The sequence below is a fragment of the Phoca vitulina genome, unplaced genomic scaffold (assembly GCF_004348235.1).
Source record: "Phoca vitulina isolate PV1807 unplaced genomic scaffold, GSC_HSeal_1.0 scaffold6, whole genome shotgun sequence".
Classification (NCBI taxonomy): domain Eukaryota; kingdom Metazoa; phylum Chordata; class Mammalia; order Carnivora; family Phocidae; genus Phoca; species Phoca vitulina.
In genome coordinates, this window is record NW_022589709.1 from 68,711,374 (window position 1) to 68,730,616 (window position 19,243).

The window sequence follows — 19,243 nt, forward strand, 5'->3', positions numbered from 1 at the left end:
CAGTCACAAAGCTCCTTTCGAAACTGCCTGATGGCTAATACAAAGAAGGCAGATTCTCCTGTGTTCGCAATGTGTTATTCATGCTCATTCATTATTTGGTGGCTCGGGAGCAGGTGCTGGGTAGAACATATCAACCTAATACCCTCATTACTGCACTGCCGTTTTGTTTTTGAGGCTCAAGTGGCCCTTCTGCTGTGGGAGTTAGAAAAAGAGAACATTTGCAAGGCTTATGATCTACTGAAGAGAAGACTGACCAAAACAAAAAGAAAGGGCATTTTCTTAACTGCTCCACAGAAAATGGTGGCCTGAAACCAAATTCTTGATCCCACTGCAACAATAAATATTATCAATATACTGAAAAGAAGAAAGCCAATATCAGGTGGAATGTACACAGTACAAGTAATCAGTTAATCTATCATTTTTTTGACCTGTAGTTTTCTCATACTGGACATGCTGCTTTGGTATATTGAAAAAGATTGAACTTCCCTTATAGATGCTTAAAAGCAAAACAAAACAACTTGGACCAGAGAAATGTTATAAAAAAGCCACAGATATTTGAAGTATCTTGCCAAATCTGAAACACAAAAGATAGTCTCTGGACAACATAAAATAATTTACCATATACTAAAGCCAATGGATTTGATTTATGGAATATTCTCTTGGGTTACCCTAATTTTACAGGCAATTTTAACAAATTTTTTTTTTAAGATTTTATTTATTTGGCAGAGAGAGAGACAGCGAGAGAGGGAACACAAGCAGGGGGAGTGGGGGAGGGAGAAGCAGGCTTCCCGCTGAGCAGGGAGCCCAATGTGGGGCTCGATCCCAGAACCCTGGGTGCATGACCTGAGCCGAAGGCAGATGCTTAACGACTGAGCTACCCAGGCGCCCCTTTAACAAGTTTTTTTTTAAATTCTGGTCTCCCATCCCATAATATATTCGAAGCAGCCTATCAAGAGTGAGGACAGAAGCTGTTCTGAGTAGCACCTGCTACATGGGAAGAGTGAAGTCTTAGCAGCTAAGCAAACTGTCGAGCATACTGGATTAGTTTGCTAGGGCTCCTGTAACAAAGTACTACCAACTGAGGGGCTTAGAAAACCCCAGAAACATGTTATCTCCCAGTTCTGGAAAGTACAAGTCCAAAGTCAAGATTTTAGCGGGGCCATGCTCCCTCTGAAACCTGTATGTGAGAGCCCTTCCTTGCTTCTCCCTAGCTTCTGTTGGTTTGTTGGCAATCTTGGGCCTTCCTTGAGTTCTAGACGCACCACTCCAGTCCTCCATTTTGACATGGCATTCTCCCTGTGTCCTTCACATCATCCTCCCTCTGTGCCCAAATATCCTCCTTTGATAAGAACACCAGTTACACTGGAGTAGGGCCACCGTAATGAGCCAGTTTTACTTGATTACCTCTGTGTACTGAACCAGTGCATAACTGGTTAGGAAATATACCTGTTTCCTAATAAGGTCACATTCTGAGATACTTGGATTTAGGATTTCAACATATCTTTTTGGGAGAGATGCAATTTAGCCCATAGCCCATACCAACTAAAAATACTTATCTAAACCAATGTTTGTTGCTGTTGGGTAAACAACAGTAAATAGCTCATCTGATCTTGAGGGTGCCTATTATTTTTGTATGAGTAAAAATAAGGGAGCCTGTATTAAGGGCAGATATATGATATCTCTGACTGAGATAATCCTAGCTTTGAATCTGGCCTTAGTATACTATGATATTAGGCAAATTATTCAACCCTGTCATGGTACCGTGGGCTATCAAATTAGGCCACACATACAAAATGCTTATTATCATGGCGGCCACTGGTATGTGCACAATAAATGACAGCTCTTCTTAAGTCATTAAGAAGATGATCTATGTACTTAATAGTATAAATTAAATGGTTAAAAAATGTTGGTGAACAGAAAGGAGTAGGCACCTTCAGGAATTAGAAAAACATCTCTCCAGATGACTCAACTCCCATAGGCTTCAGAAAGCTGGGGGTGTCACTGAGTTGGCAAGTTCATTCATCTGTCACTCAATAATCACTGACTAAAATGATTAGCTGCAGAAAGATCTCATTTTTCCCTATGCATTATCATCTCAGGAAAATGAAGTGTGACTTTCAAGATAGTATGGTGTGTGTGAGTCAGACAAAAAGGTGAAATGTCAGCCAGAAAAGCTCTGCCTGTAAGAAACTAAAGGCCTTGGTTGAAACAAATACTTTTGGTTCACAACTCAACAGCAAACAAGACCTTAACTGGTCACTGTGCTAACAGCTGTTTATCACTTCTCACCGTCACATGGTCTTTAGATAGTACATTTTTTCTTTTAAGATTTTATTTATTTGTCAGAGAGAGGGAGCACAAGTAGGGGGAGTGGCAGAGGCAGAGGGAGAAGCAGGCTCCCCAGTGAGCAGGGAGCCTGACACGGGGCTCCATCCCAGGACCCCGAGATCATGACCTGAGCCGAAGGTAGACGCTCAACCAACTGAGCCACCCAGACGTCCCATAGACAGTACATTTCGGTCACACAACCTTCTTGGGGAGAAATGGGTATGTGGTAAAGAGCAAAGAAACAATGAAATCATACTTTGAAGAGCATCCTACCAGAACTAAGAGGAAATCATCCTAGACTCTTAGGTGTGAAAGAACCATTCCGGATCATTTCGTCAAACCTCCTTGACAGGGAAGTTTGCAGCTATGTTTAAGGTCATAGAGGAAATCAGAATCTGTTGTAGTACAACTTCTCAGAGGAATTATAGAGGACAGACTTAGGGTGACCCCCATGATCCCCACTTCCTGGTGTTCTTGTCTTGTATCATCCTCAGCCCCAAATGTGGCCTGATTATATGGCTTGATTCTAACCAACATTATGTAACAAAGTTGATGAGATGTCACTCCTGTGATTGTGTTCTATTATGTAATGGTTATTCAGTGATATATACTCTGCCTTTCTAGCACACTCGCTCTAGATTCTTGCTCTCCTCACTGAATTTGAGAAAACAAGCTAACACGAGTCATACAGCCACAAGGAAATTAATTCTGCCAACATCCTGACTGAAGTTGGAAGTTGACTCTTGCCCAGGCCAGCCTGCAGGAGAGAACCTAGTTCTGGCCAACACCTTGAATGCAGCCTTGCAGAGAACCCAGTTAAGATGTGCCTAGACTCCTAACCTGAACTATGAGATAATCAACATGTGTTATTTTAAGTCACTTTGTGGTCATTTCTTACATAGCATAAAAAACTAATACACCACGGAGGAAACGGCAGCACAGAGCCCCACATGCTGTGGGCACACAACAGGAATGTTTGGAATAAATTTAAAAAGTTGCTGAAGACAACATCACCCACGGTACCCTTTACCTGCTACGTTCACCCAAGGATCACAAGTCTGTACTGTCCTTGTTCATTTGTTCAGTCATTGATTTATTCAGCAACCACTCTGGATTAGATTATGTGCTGGGATTAAGAACATGAGTGAGGTGCTCCACCCGTAAGGGCTTAAGTTTAGGAGGGAGAGACAACACTTGATAAAGAATCTTGTGATCCAGGGGCTCCAAATTAGAAGCATGAATATAACCATTGTGAAGATGCAAATGAGTGCGTGTGTGTGTTTGCGCGTGTGTGGTGGGATACACACATAACCACCAATTTTATTTATACTACATGCCACAGGATTAAAACACCTTTCTGACATGGATGTTGAAATGTTTCCTTGGCTCCCTTTCATGCTGTGATATCATTAACTCTGGATGACAGGGCAATCGTCTGTCCTTTCCCCACTGGAGATCAGCACGAACACTGTCTAGCAACAAGGTGCTCAAGAGCCAGTTGTTGAATGAATATTTATAGCAGAGGCATTGTCCCTAAGATTTTTCTTCACCATTGAAATGCTGATTTCTAGAAGAATGATAGCAAGTAGCTACTTCAGTCCAAGAGCAAATGTGGGAACACTAGTTCCTATGTGTCTCTTTCTGGAGGGTCTGAGATGAACCTGAGTGTCAGTTATTGGTTCCTGTGGCGATAGCCAAAAAGACAAAGGTGATGAATAAAAATACCATCCTGTCTATTTTGGGAAATCATACATTTTCTTTTTTTCCTCCTTCCATAGATCTGGAATCAGCTGGAGATGAAATGTTTTCAACTCTCTGTTGTACTGCAGTTATCTCTACAAATTGCCTCCTTAGAGTTTCATCTCATTCCTATAGGATTCGGAAAGCAGGGAATATATATATATATATATATATAACTTGAGGAGAGCGGGGTAATTCTTACAAAGAGGAAAAGAAACGATCAAACATTCCTTCACAAATAGCATTTTGATCCAAGATAACTTACTCTTTCACTCTTCCAATTCGCCTCATTAGCGTGGATTTGTAATTGAGACTTCTTTAACATCTGACCAGGGAGTGAATACAAATTTGTCTTTGGGCCCTAATCATTACTTTCTATCACATTAGTCACTGGAGAGACTGTGCCAATCAACCAAGCAAATAGTACTATCCCCATAGGAAGGATTCCAACGGGTTTCATTTTCCTTGTTTTCTTCATAAAAGCAAATAATCACTGTGTCTACATTTAAAAATCTTTACTCCCTGATTAAATGTAAGTTACTAGAACTAGAAACTGGCCATCACTTGGAAACGATGCTGATTTTCAAGCTGTCCTCATAGAAAAATGTTTGACATCTTGCGAAGAAAAGTGTCCAATTACACAATTCAAAATTAATGCTTAGTGTGCAATCCTGTGTCTTTCACAACAACTGTAGAAAAGGAAGTTTCTAAAGTTGAGGACAAGCAGCTAAATATTCTACACATTTAGGAAACTACCAAAAATTAAAGTCAGTGGGTTAAAAAAAAAAGGTACACAAAATAAAACAACCCCCCCTTTATGTCTTGTTTGGAATTTATGAAAGAAATAGTATTTATGGTATTTAAAAAAATAACTAAAGTAGACACTGCTGACAGGAAGGTCAACATGAAGAAAAAATTAAAAACAGAGACCGTTCTATGTAACACAGGGAGATAAATGAGTGCTTTCAGAGTACGCTGCCTCTGACATAGACTGGACTCTTCTTTCTGCTCTCATTGTGAAAACCCTTTATAAATCCTCCGAGCTCTCAAGAAACTTTGTTTTGTCACCCCAAACCGTCATCTTGTCTGAAGTACTTCAGGCTTTCTCACACAATTTAGCGTCTAGTTGTACGCCGCTCTCTCGTCAGTTGGTTCCGTATGTACCATCTTCACCTGGGCCCCCAGACTGAGTACCTGCAGGCCGTGGCCATGCCTCACCTTGTCCCAAACGCCCCCACCCCCCCAAGCCACAACCATGCTGACCACCACGAGTGGGGAGAATGGTGAAGACATCTGCATTTTCTTCAGTGATGCCTCACCTACTTGTTAGCCATGCGACCTTGGGCGAGTTACTTCATCTTTCTAAACCAGTTTCCTGGACCGTAAAATGGGGACAGTAACACCCTCAGCCTCCTGGTTGTGAGCAGATGAAATGAAATAAATCACAAGTGCTCGGCAGAGCACCTGCGCCCCGGGAAGCCCTCAGTAAATGGCAGCCCACCGTTGCCACTGCCCCGCATTTGCTGACTGATGGGATGATTTTGAATCTTCTACCGTGTCCAGAGACAAAATGTTGTTTTGAGTCTGAAATTAGGAAGTCACACATTTTATATATGCAGATGGTCTTTCCTTGTCTTAGGAAGCGACTGAATTTCATAGATTCTGTTTTCTTCATTCACACTGCAAAAACTCAGAACTCAGGATGTGTCTTACAATCCAATTCTCTGAGTAGCTGAAAGATGTTTTGTTACCCTAGATTCCATCAAATCTAGCATGAATTTTGTGGATTTTTTTGAAGAAAGATTTTTTTTTTTTTTTTGAGAGAGAGAAGGGGAGAGAGAATCTTAAACAGCCTACATGTTAAGTGTGGATGTGGGGCTGATCTCATGACGTGAGATCATGACCTGAGCTGAAACCAAGAGTCAGGTGCTTATCTGATTAAGCCACCCAGGTGCCCCTGAAGAAAGATTTTAAAAAGAGAATTAGAGTACTCGAAAGCCTGTTCTTCTTCCCTGTTGCTCTTCACGCTTTTAACTCTGCCCCGTGAGCGGGAGCCTTGGAGTGCCATCATTATTATCCTTTTAACGCCTCAGACAAAGGAACACAGCTTACTTTACTGTGTCTCTGTATTTTAAGCCACTTGACTCCTTCTCAATTTGATATTTGGTACTCTGGAGGCAGAAAGCCATGATTATCCAGGCAATCTCCCAATTAACATGTTTATTTGGTCACTACTGTCTTGAAAAGCCTTAATGATGTTGATACATGTCCTGATTTTTTCCAGAACACTTATGGGTTTGCTCGTTGCCCAAGCATAATTATTAATAGCAACTCCTTTCATTTTCAGGGGTAGTCTGGTTTGGATGATAAATTATATGGTTACTCCATGTGAAGACCAAGGTAGGTCTGAAATTCTTGGCTTTAATGTCTTGTATTTTAATTTTGTCTTTGTTATTTGTAAATCTGGCTTTCAGTCAATCATTTGTATGGTTGAGGTAGTGTTCGTTCCCTCATATTTTTACTATATGCTGGTTATACCGTGAAAAGCAAAACGCACGAGCCCTAACTCATGAGGTTTACACTGTAGGAGAGCAGCAGATATTAAGTAGTTGCTCGTAAACATGTCACAGCTCCTCAGGAGAGGTACAAAGTGCTACAGTTGCCTATCAAATGTAACACATGTGGGGCGCCTGGGTGGCTCAGTCGGCTAAGCGTCTGCCTTCAGCTCAGGTCCTGGGATCGAGCCCCGCGTCGGGCTCCCTGCTCCGCGGGGAGTCTGCTTCTCCCTCTCCCTCTGCCCACCCCGGCTTTTGCTCTCTGTCTCAAATAATAAATAAATTCTTTAAAAAATACATATATATGTGTATATATACACATACATACATAACACATGGGAAGTGCAGTGGGGCCTTACAGACAACAGAAATACACCTGCATTATTTTCTGACCCCAAGAAGATGTCCTCTCATTTTAACACCATGCTCAGAATGTCACTGAGTTTGCATTCATTTGCCATGGTGAGGAGACACTTTAGTACAAAGAGGCTCTTCTGAGAATGGGCATGAAGTAATAATTGTGAGTGTGGAAAGGCCAAGAGGCAAAAAGTTAATCCTTGGTTTCTTATTTAAGTGGCAGAATGATGAGAGCAACAGAGAGCAAGGGAGGAAGGAACGGACCGCGATGCCTGGTGTTAGCAAGCTCCTTAGGGTACAAATTGTGTTGACTTTTCTGGTTTTTTTTTTTTTCCCCTCCTGAATTCCTTTTGGAACACACTTCTAAGCATAGGGCAGAACAAATGAAGCCCAGAGAAGGAAGGCAGGGGCCCAGATTCAAACAGGGAAAGAAGAAAGTTGAAAGGTACTTGTAGCCATGCGGACTTCTCATAGTACCTGCCTCCTTTCTGAGATCCAGAGTGTCAGCAACCCAACCAGATTGTGGGTTGGCAATCTTGGGTCAGATGAATGAGCATGAATACCCTGAGAAGGACACCATAGACTGCAAATAGGAAAGTTCCTCCTTAGAAAGAACTGGGGGGGACCAGAAAGTCAGTATGGGAGAAAGACTGCTTGGGAACAGGCTTCCCAGTTACTGACAAAACACCGGGTGTGTTCATTTACTTCCAAGATCCTACATGATTAACTGGTCTGCTTTCTGTTCATCTGTTGCCTGAATAGCACGATTCCAAAACAAATAGGTCCTCCGAAAGACAGGAAATTAAACAATGAGCATATAAGTATACAGGGTCAAGGCCACATACACAAACACACACACACACACACACACACACACACACACACACACACACAGATTGTTCCATAGTGCCTGCACAAAGGATCTATAAATTATGCTATATCTTCACCCACAGGCTCTGTACTAATCTAGATAAATTTTAGGTAAGCATCAACTTAATGGTTGGCAAATATTTTATTTGGCCAAATTTTTACTACACTGTAAAGATGTAAACATACTTAAAAACCTAGCAAATTCTTCAAAGATTAGAAATAAGACAGTGGCAGACTCACATGTGTTGATTTTTCACTTAATGATGTGTACTTAATGTGTACTTAATGATGTGCATATATTTCATATGTGTAATGAATGCAAGTTATTATAGTAGACAGAGCTATGACTTTGGGTTCAGAGAGACCTAGGTTTACTGACTTTACTGAATCGGTTCTAGTACTTTTTGGTGGAGTCTTCAGGGTTTTCTATATATTGTATCATGTCATCCAGGAATAGTGGAAGTTTTACTTCTTCCTTACCAATTTGGATGCCTTTTATTTCTTTTTGTTGTCTGCTTGGTGTGGCTAGGACTTCCAGTACTATGAAATAGATGGAGCTAGAGAGTATAATGCTAAGTGAAATAAGTCTGTCAGAGAAAGACAAATACCATATGATTGCTCTCATACATGGAATTTAAGACACAAAACAATAAGCAAAGGGAAAAAAAGAGAGAGAGAGAGACAAACCAAGACACAGACTCTTAACTATACAGAATAAATGGATGGTTACAAGAGGGGAGGTTGGTGTGGGGGGGTGAAATAGGTGAAGGGGATTAAGGAGTGCACTTATCTAATGAGCACTGAGTAATGTACAGAATTGTTGAATCACTATACCGTACACCTGAAACTAATATAAGACTATATGTTAACTATACTGAAATTAAAATTAGAAACTTAATAAAAAATTCTCATAAATACCCTGGATGATAATTAGTATCTCCAAATGATAGTTTTCTCATATTTAATATGGTCCAACTATACCTGCTCTGATCACTTATCACAGGTTATTATAGAGATTGAGACACTATATAGGAAATCATCATTAAAAGTACCAATATCTTTACATCACACAGATTCTACTCCTGAAACCAATATTACATTATATGTTAACTGACTAGAATTTAAATAAAAACCAAACAAAAAAACCCTACCAATATCTTTTTTTTAAGATTTTATTTATTTATTTGAGAGAGGGAGAGAATGAGTGGAAGGGAGTGGGAGAGGGAGAGAAAATGTGAAGCAGACTCCCCGCTGAGTGCAGAGCCTGACACAGGGCTTGATCCCACAACCCCAAGACCACGACCTGAGCTGAAATCAAGAGTCAGACGCCCAACCGACTGAGCCACTCAAGCAGCCCACCTACCAATATCTACAAATTAAAGTATTATCCTTTTCTGTCTATTGTCTGTTAGGGTTTATAGCTACTTGTGTATTTCTTTGTTTCATTTAACACAGATTCCACAAGTGAAGGAGATACATTCTTGTATGTCACCTTTTCTTTGTCTAGTGCCAATACTCATTGATTCTGGTATTATTGTTTACTAACTGTGACTTTGAGCAAATTAAGCTCAATGGGCTCATTTTTTTTTTTTTTAATCTTCATAAGAAGGACAGTAAGACTACCTTAAGGGACTGTTGCAAGAGTTCAGTGAGGATTATCTGTCATGTTCAACAAGAACTTGTTGAATGCACCAGGTTGTGAATTCTCTCCTGCACATTCAGTGCGAGGCTGTCCCCTTGGACCTAACTGACCTGTGGATGACGCGCTGGCTCTGCAGGTAGTCCAAGGCCATGGCCAGCTCACAGATGAAGAGCTTCACCGTATCTTCCTGGAAACGGACATTCTGCTGCAGGTGATAACGCAGGTCCCCGCCCAGCAGGAGGTCCACTACCATGAACATATCCTCCTCATCTTGGAAGGAGTACCTGGAATAGAATTAGAAATGAAAGTGTATTAAATACATTTGCACACTATAGCATCCCAGAGGCAAATGACACCTCATAGATGAGAACAGAGTGTTCTTTAGCGAAGAGTTCAAGCTTTGGTTGCAGATGGTCTATCTTTGCTCTATGATCCTAGACCTTCAGTTTCCACATGTGTGAAGGGGAATAATAAGAATACCTACCACATTTGGTCATAGTAAAGAACAAATAGAACATTTAATGTCTTGCCTGACATATAGTAAGCACTCAATAACTATTAGCTTACAAAGCTATAAAGCTCAGGAACTAAAGAAAATCCACTCGTCCACTTACCATTAACAATCATATCCTAACCACACTATTGCAGGAGGTCCATAAAACATGAATTAGGAGGTGTCCTTGAACCATTCTCATTCCCATTTTTCCACATGATCAACTTCATTGCCCAGCAACCTTATAACAAATCATGTACCACATTAATGATAAGAAAAAGATATAAAAGGGCAATAAAAAAATGCATAGTACAAGGAAGTAATTCACTTTGGGATGGGGAGGTAAGGGAAAGCTTCTCAGCAGAAGCGAGACCTGAGTTCCATTTTGAAGGATGGTGACAGTAATAAGCACAAAATACAGCCAGTGTCACTGATGTCTCCATTGAGCCTCTTCTCTGGGGCAGGTGCTGAAGCCCTCTACGAATGGCACCCCAGGGCCCCCAAATGCTGCTCTTAAGCTCCCACTTTAGAAATGAGGAAATCAAGGCCAGGTGAAGTAATATGCACAAAGTCAAACACCTAATACATGGTAGAGCTGAAGAGTTCTCCAGGTCCAAAAGTAAGATTTGATAGACAAAAGTAGCCTGCACTAAGCACAGACATGGGAAAGAACATCGTGTGAGTGGAGAAAGGAAAATAGTTTGGGTTTGCTCTAAAAACAACAACAGGTATGAAGGGGAAGCTTGAGCCTAGAGACGAGCACAGGGCAGATCCCATGACAGGTACCTTTTCACAAGTCTGTAGGCATTGGGGTGACATTGAAGAGTTTTAAGCAGGACGTACCATCAGGCATGGACTTCACACTTGAGGGAGCACGGGTTGGAGAGATGGGAAGAGTAAATGAGACATGGGAGAGCAGAACTGGCCTCTGCTGTTTGCAGAGAGCCTCTTGTAAAAAAAAAAATGCATTCCTGCTGCTATGATTTATTTTGTTCCTTCAAAGCAAAGACATGATTTCTAGGCAAAATAATGCTCTCTGAACCAGCACTGTTTTGACATGTTTCTTTTGACATAATGTCACTGAGATCACATTTTAAACTTTTATTTGAATCAAAGAATTAAGTGTTTTCGAGCAGGCCCAGGGATGCAAACTAATTCCTGGTGACAAATTCTTTGCTCAGGAAAGAAATGTAGACTATCAATAACTGAAGAACCGTACTTAGTATTTTTTCTTCTTTATACCAATCATTGTGCTAAAGGAGAAGATGGGGATTTGCAAGGAAAAGAAACAAGAGAAATTCAATGAATCATTAATCTGAGGCAGTAACATTCTAATGAAGACTAACAGTCCCTGATTTTATCACTGAAGACTGATTCGCATAGAAGATGACAGAAATGAAGCCCTTGTGGGAGTTAGACAGAAACACAGGAGGTGCTTTTTTAAAAATCTGACAGTGAATACATTTTTGGTGTTATCTTCTGGAAATGATATTCTTCACCTCAGTGTGATGACTGGCTGGTCATCCCTGCCATAGGTTTAATGGGCACCAGAAAAAGTTCCTGGACCCAGGCTGTTCGGTTCACAAATTTCCCTCTGCACTCCTGCGCGTTATATTTGTTGTGTTTTAAAGGTCTTTCAGTAAGCATCGATGTGCTAAAAAACATGTAATCATGCCTGGGACCTGTTGCACCTTCAGCTGCTTTCAGCTAATGAAACAAATGCTCCCTTAGGGGATGTGAGTGAGGTCTGTTCGGATTGGTGGCAAGTGGGGTAGCGGTGGTGATACGGGTGAGGCTTGGGTATCAAAAAAAGAAGAGATGTCAAGGCAAACAGCCTAGGCAGACCGAGCGAGCATACAGGGCAGCTGTTGACTGCGTTCAGCTCCCATGGGAGGTCAGAAACCTGGCGACATACCAGAGGACTCCTCTCCCATCTCCACTGAACTCTAAGGAGGGGCAATGGTATTATTAAATTCGCCCTGATGAACAACCATTTTTACTGAGACTTGAGTGAAGCTATTTTTATTCCAAGAACAGACAGATAAAGGTGTCAGTCATAGGCAAGTTAACAACAGGGTTCTGCCATGCAAGGGATTATTAATCAAAGAAAGAAGCAGCCCAGGCAAGAGACAACATGCTTCACTTGTCCAGTATGAATATAAATTTATTTAATCATGGAGCCAGGTTTTGCTGTTAAGAATCATTTTTCTCCTTCAGCACATCAGATTTGAAGCCCTTTATAGATATCTTAAAAACTCTCAGAGAAAGGGAAGATAAGTATTTGATTATACAGAACCAAATCCAGTAAAATATGTGGGCAAAATATAGTTTGGTGATAACTAGAACATGCAAGTTCTTACCATAGTCTGATATTTATTGATAAAAGAGTAAGAGCTTCCTTATACCTTGTCCATTTATCACAGAGACTCACTGTTGCATTTCCATGACTTTTATTTCCTAGCTGACAGCTCCAAAAATACTAAGTCTGGTCCCAGTGCATATGAGATGCATTGCAGTGTGCTCAGTAGGGTAAGAGATAATCAATAGAAGACTACCATGTACTCCACCCTGTTCCATCATGTTTGGCCCAGACTATGGTTGTAGCTATTCATAGCTTTCTCTGGATAATCTTGGACCTCTCCAGTCCTTTCTACACACCCCAGTTATATTTTTACACTGTGAGCCTTGTATCATCCAGCCGCATAAAACCCTTTCACCTCTTTCCATTGTCTATAGGATCCTGTATGGCCTGTCTCTGTTTACTTTTTCAGACTTAACTTTAGATCTCTTCCATCCCTCATCTAGTAATTCATGCTCTCTCCAGCCTTAGAAGACTGTGATGTGGTGTCGCCCGTGCCTACGTTCACGATACTGTCCACTGCCCGGTTCTTTTCATCTTTCACCCTCAGCCCAAGTGACACTTCTCACAGAGACATTTCTAATACTCCATATTAAATCAGGTCACCTTGTTACATACAATGCCATATTCTTGTTCACAGAATTTAGCATAATTTGAAAATATTTTCTTGTGTGCTTTTGGCTTAACTGTTTTCATTCCCACTATGCTACCAGGATGCATGCCTGCTTTTACTCATCCTTGACTCCTGAGCACCTATATACTGCCTGAAATGTAGCCTCTACAAATAGCTGTAGAAAAAAAAATAACAAATTAATAAATGAACTAAAGAAAGGAAAGAAAAAGGTTAAAACACAAGCTTTGGGTGTGTGTGATACACATACATTCCTTAGGTTCTATTCTTTTTTTTTTTTTAAAGAACAACCAGATCTATTTTTTTAATTTAAATTCAATTAATTAACATATGGTGTATTATTGGTTTCAGAGGTAGAGGTCAGTGAGTCATCAGTCTTATCTAACACCCAGTGCTCATCACATCATGTGCCCTCCCTAATGCCCATCACCCAGTTACCCCATCCCCCCACCTCCCTCCCCTCCAGCAACCCTCAGTTTGTTTCCTATATTTAAGAGTCTCTCATGGTTTGTCTCCCTCTCTGATTTTGTCTTCTTTTATTTTTTCCTCTTCCCCTACGATCATGTTTTGTTTCTTAAATTTCACATAAAAATGAGATCATATGATAATTGTCTTTCTCTGATTGACTTATCTTGCTTAGCATAATACCCTCTAGTTCTATCCATGTCATTGCAAACGGCAAGATTTCATTTTTGATGGCTGCATAGTATTCCAGTGTGTGTGTGTGTGTGTGTGTGTGTGTGTGTGTGTGTATGTGATATATATATATATATATATATCACCTTTATCCATTCATCTGTTGATGGACATTTGGACTCTTTCCAAAGCTTGTCTATTGTGGACATTGCTGCTATAAACATTGGGGCACAGGTATACAAGTGCCCCTTCGGATCACTACATTTATATCTTTGGGGTAAATACCCAGTAGTGCAATTGCTAAGTCATATGGTAGCTCTATTTTTAACTTCTTGAGGAACCTCCATAGTATTTTCCAGAGTGGCTGCACCAGCTTACATTCCCACCAACAGTGTAAGAGGGTTCCCCTTTCTCCACATCCCTGCCAACATCTGTCATTTTGTGACTTGTTAATGTAAGCCATTCTGACTGGTGTGAGGTGGTTTTGATTTGTATTTCCCTTATGCTGAGTGATGTGGAGCATTTTTTCATGTGTCTGTTGGCCATTTGGATGTCTTCTTTGCAGAAATGTCTGTTCATGTCTTCTACCCATTTTTTGATTGGATTATTTGTTCTTTGGGTGTTGAGTTTGATAAGTTCTTTATAGATTTTGGATACTAGCCCTTTATCTGATAAGACATTTGCAAATATCTTCTTCCATTATGTTGGTTGTCTTTTGGTTTTGTCGACTGTTTCCTTTGCTGTGCAAAAGCTTTTAATCTTGATGAAATCACAATAGTTCATTTTTGCCTTTGTTTCCCTGACCTATGGAGATGTGTCCAGCAAGAAGTTGCTGTGGCCAAGGTCACAGAGGTTGCTGCCTGTGTTCTCCTCTAGGATTTTGATGGATTCCTGTCTCACATTTAGGTCTTTCATACATTTTGAGTCTATTCTTATAAATTAGTATGATTACCAACTAAGTTCGAAGAAGTCACTCATGCTTGAAGCTGTCTCATGGAAGCCATCTTGAGATAAATCTGAATCTGAGCATTGGAAGAGATCTAAAATATTTCCAATGCAACATTTTTCAAGTTGTGGCTTATAACCTATTAATGGGTTATGAAATCAGTTTGTTTGGTTCTAACAAGCACTTTATTTATTTAATTTATTTATTTATTTATTTATTTATTTTTAAAGATTTTATTTATTTGAGAGAGAGAATGAGACAGAGAGAGCATGAGAGGGGGGAAGGTCAGAGGGAGAAGCAGACTCCCTGCTGAGCAGGGAGCCCGATGTGGGACTCGATCCCGGGACTCCAGGATCATGACCTGAGCCGAAGGCGGTCGCCCAACCAACTGAGCCACCTAGCCGCCCCAACAAGCACTTTTTTTAAAGAAATAAAATAGATTGAATAGCACAGAAAAAAACATCGCTTATGAAACTTTTGGTTTTGTGAATATGTATGTCTCTGTGAGTATATCTGCTAGATTGTGATGAAAAATATATTTCTTCCTATGGTTTGCAGTCAAAAAAACTTGAAAATCATGACACTAGGAGAACCTGCTGCCTATTGCAGAACTGTTGTGCCAAATCTTCATTCAGACTCTACCTTAGCAAGGGTCGGTTCTAATATCATTATCTAGGAAAACAAAGGAAATGAATTCTGATATTAGTTACTGCTTCTAAAAGCATTCAGGTTTTGGAGAAAAACTATATTGATTGATTCATCAAAGAATCAATTAAAAACACACTTAAGAAAAATACAATTAGAAAATAAATATGGGGGTGCCTGGTTGGTTCAGTAGGTTAGGTATCCAACTCTTGATCTTGCTCAGGTCTTGATCTCATGGTTGTGAGTTTGAGCCCTGCAATGGGCTTCACACTGGGCATGGAGCTTACTTAAATAAATAAATAAATAAATGTCAGATAGGTCTGGGTTTAAATATCACATGTGAATTTGGAGCAAATCTTTTAAACTCAAAGAGGTTATCTGCACATTGGTAGTAATTTTATGCACCATGTGGCAAAGAGTATATTAGGTATAACATTTGTGAAGTAATTAGCACAAAGCATGGCACATAACATAGTGGTAAAGAACATGGTCTTGGGGCCAGACTGCTTGTGTCCAAATCCCAGCTCTTCCCCTTAATGTCTTTATAACTGGAAGAAGTTATATAAGCCCTCAACATCCCCATCTACAATGGTACAAACCTCACAGGGCAATTGGGAAGTGAATTAATACATATTAAATACTTAAAACAGAGCTTGGAAGATAGCTTGCAATAGGTAAATGTTAGTTCTTATTTTAATTACCTTTCTTCTTCCACCCATGAATGTAATATAGCTCTGGTATTAAGCAGATTAATTTTATGCAGTTATTTCCCATTATTTCATAAGATGAAATGTCATATGAAGACATTTACTGTCAATGGCATAAGCCACATGATGCTCACTAATTGGACTTTTCACTATGTGTCAGATACCATGCTAGGTACTTGATATGTATTATTGTATTTATTATTATGTATTATATATTGTATTTAATTGTTACTGCAATATCTCCATTTTTACTGATCATAAGAATTCAGGTTTAACTCTCAAAAAATTAGCAATTCAAGTCCATCAACATATTTAAAAAATTCTACACCAGGACCAAATGAGATTAACACCTGGAAATCAATTAATAGAATACATAATATTAATAATTAAAGGACAAAACATAAGATCATCCCATTATATACAGGAAAAGCATTCCACAAAACACTCATTCATGATAAAACTCTTAATAACTTAACAAACTTGGAATAAAAGAGAGCTTATTCAATCTGATAAAGGGCATCTGTGATAAAACCTACAGTGACCATCATACTTAATGGAGAAAGACTGAAGGCTTTCCCTCTAAGATCAGAAGCAAAGCAAGATCATCTGCTCTCACTTCTATTGAATATAGTACTGTAGGTTCTAGCCAGTGTAATTAGCCAAAAGAAAATAATAATAATAAATCAGTAAAAGACATCCATATTGGAAAGAAACAAAACTACCTTTAATCACACACATGATTCAGCATATAGAAAATCATAAGAAAACCACACAAAAAAACCTATTAGAATAAATAAAACAGCAAGGTTGCAGGATACTAAATCAGTATACAAAAATCAATTGCATTTTTCTAAATAAGCGATGAACACTATGAAAATGAAATAAAGAATATGGTTGCATTCATTAAAGTTTCAAAAAGAATAAAGTGCTTAGGAATAAATTTAGGAACCTTGTGCAAGACCCTTACACAGAAAATTATAAAACTTTCCTTAGGAAAATTGAAGAAGATCTAGGTAACTAAAGACTACCCCATGTTCATAGATTGGAAAACTCAAATATTGTTAAGATGTCAATTATGCCCAAATTGATTTATAGAGTCAGTGAAATCCCTATCAAATTCCCAACAGGCCTTTTGCTTCTGCATAAATTGACAAGCAGCTCCTAAAATTTACAAGGAAATGCAAAACATCTAGAATAACCAAAATAATTTTGAAGAGGAAGAGAATAAGACTTTGACTTTCCAATTTCTAAATGTCCTCTAAAGCTATAGTTATTAAGATAGTGTGGTACTGACATATTGACCTATGTATCAATGGAAGAGAATTAAGAGTCCAGACATAAAGCTCCATAGTCACTTGATTTTTGGCGAAGGTTCTGGGAAAGGAGAGTTGGTTTAACAAATGATGCTGAGACAATTAGGTATCCACTTCCAAAAATGATGAACTTAGACCCCACCATATAAAACAGTTAACTCAAATGGGTCCTAGACATAAAGGTAAGTGCAAATACAATAAGATTTTTAGAATAAAACATAGGATAAAATCTTTGAGACATAAGAAGAGGCAAAAGTTTCCTAGATACAATACGAAAGCAAGGTCCATTAAAAAATTGATGAATTAGACATTATCAAAATTCAAAACTTTTGCACCTCGAAAGACACCATTAAGAGAATGAAAAGGCAAGCAGCAGACTGGAGAAAAATATTTGCAAAAAATATACTCAATAAGGAATTATATCCAGAATTTACAAAGGACTATTATGACTCAATAATAAGACAACCCAAACAAACAATGGGCAGAGCTACAAATAGATATTTCACTAAGGAGAATACAGTTGAAAAAATGAGCAGCATCATTAGGAATTAGAAAAGTGGAAATTAAAATCATAAATGTCATACATATCTGAATGGCTATAATAAATAAGAGGTGATAAGAAGTGTTAGTTTAGGATGCTGAGAAAAGGGAACTCTGATTCACTGCGGGTGAAAATGTAAATGGTGCAATCACTTTGGAAAATAGTTTGTGAGTCTCTCAAAAAGTTAAACATAATATTACCATTTCACCAAGCAATTCCACTCCTAGCTATCTAACCAAGAGAAATAAAAACATATTTCCATGCAAAGACTTGTACGCAAATATTCATTGCAGCATTATTCAGAATTGCCAAAAACTGAAGAAAGGCTAAATGTCCATTAACTGGTGAATGGACAAAATGTGATATATTCATACAGTGGAATAATATTCAGCACTAAAGAGGAATGATCTACTAGCACAGACTACAACATGGATGAACCTCATAAACATTAAGCTACGTGAAAAGAAGCCAGACATTAAGAGATGACTTATTTATAATTATATGAAATTGCCAGAAAAAGCAAAAGTAGAGATACAGAAACTAGATTAGTAGTTGCCTGGGACTCAGGGTGGGAATGGGGATTAACTCTTAATGGGTAAAAGCAATCTTATTGAAAGGATGAAAATATCCATAAATTGATTTATATCAATTACTGCACCACTCCATAAAATCATTGAATTGTTCCCTTGAAATGGGTGAATTTTATGACATGTAAAATACACCTCAATAAAGTTGTTATTTTTTAAAAAAGGACAGTGAATAGGGAAAGAAAGGATTATGGTGTAGAGAGGTTATATATTTGTTCAAGAATCATATGTTAGGAAATTGTGGAAGCAGGATTGCATCTAAATCCACACGGTTAACATACATGCTGTATGAACAATGACCAATATAGTTCATAAAACAAAAAGCATCCAAAGCTTATAATAAAATCCTGCCAGGGAATAGAATAGTTATTTAAATAACAAAATGCCCTTTGAGTCAACTCCCAAAATTCAGTTTCTATGCCTCTAGGGTATTCTCATTCCAATGGTGGGACATTTCCAATCATCAGCCAGCCAGGCATCCATAGAAGAATTTTTAAGAACCAATGTTGTCCATGAGAGATGATGGACTCTGAAAAACAAACTGAGGGTTCTAGAGGGGAGGGGGTGGGAGGATGGGTTAGCCTGGTGATGGGTATTAAAGAGGGCACGTTCTGCATGGAGCACTGGGTGTTATACGCAAACAATGAATCATGGAACACTACATCAAAAACTAATGATGTAATGTACGGTGATTAACATAACAATAATAAAAAAATTAAAAAAAAGATTACAAAAAAAAAAGAAGAACCAATGTTGTCCTATGGACTCAAAGGTTAGAACAATTGATCTGTGTTTTTCAGACTCTGAAAAGGGTGTGCTCACAGCAGGCTTTTCACAGTTTCAGAAAGGCACTACCTCTTGTGAGAAGAGATCCCTCAGGAATGGGTCAAGAG

At 39.0% G+C, this 19,243-nt stretch overlaps 1 protein-coding gene across 1 annotated transcript in view; it reads right to left on the reverse strand.

Annotated features, from left to right (window-relative positions):
* STK32A (serine/threonine kinase 32A) overlaps nucleotides 1–19,243 on the reverse strand; it is a 125,327-nt gene that overhangs the window by 52,889 nt on the left and 53,195 nt on the right. The window contains exon 5 of the mRNA XM_032404427.1: nucleotides 9,603–9,776. Within this exon, the coding sequence (XP_032260318.1) occupies nucleotides 9,603–9,776 (174 nt within the window). The remainder of the gene's footprint in view (nucleotides 1–9,602; nucleotides 9,777–19,243) is intronic.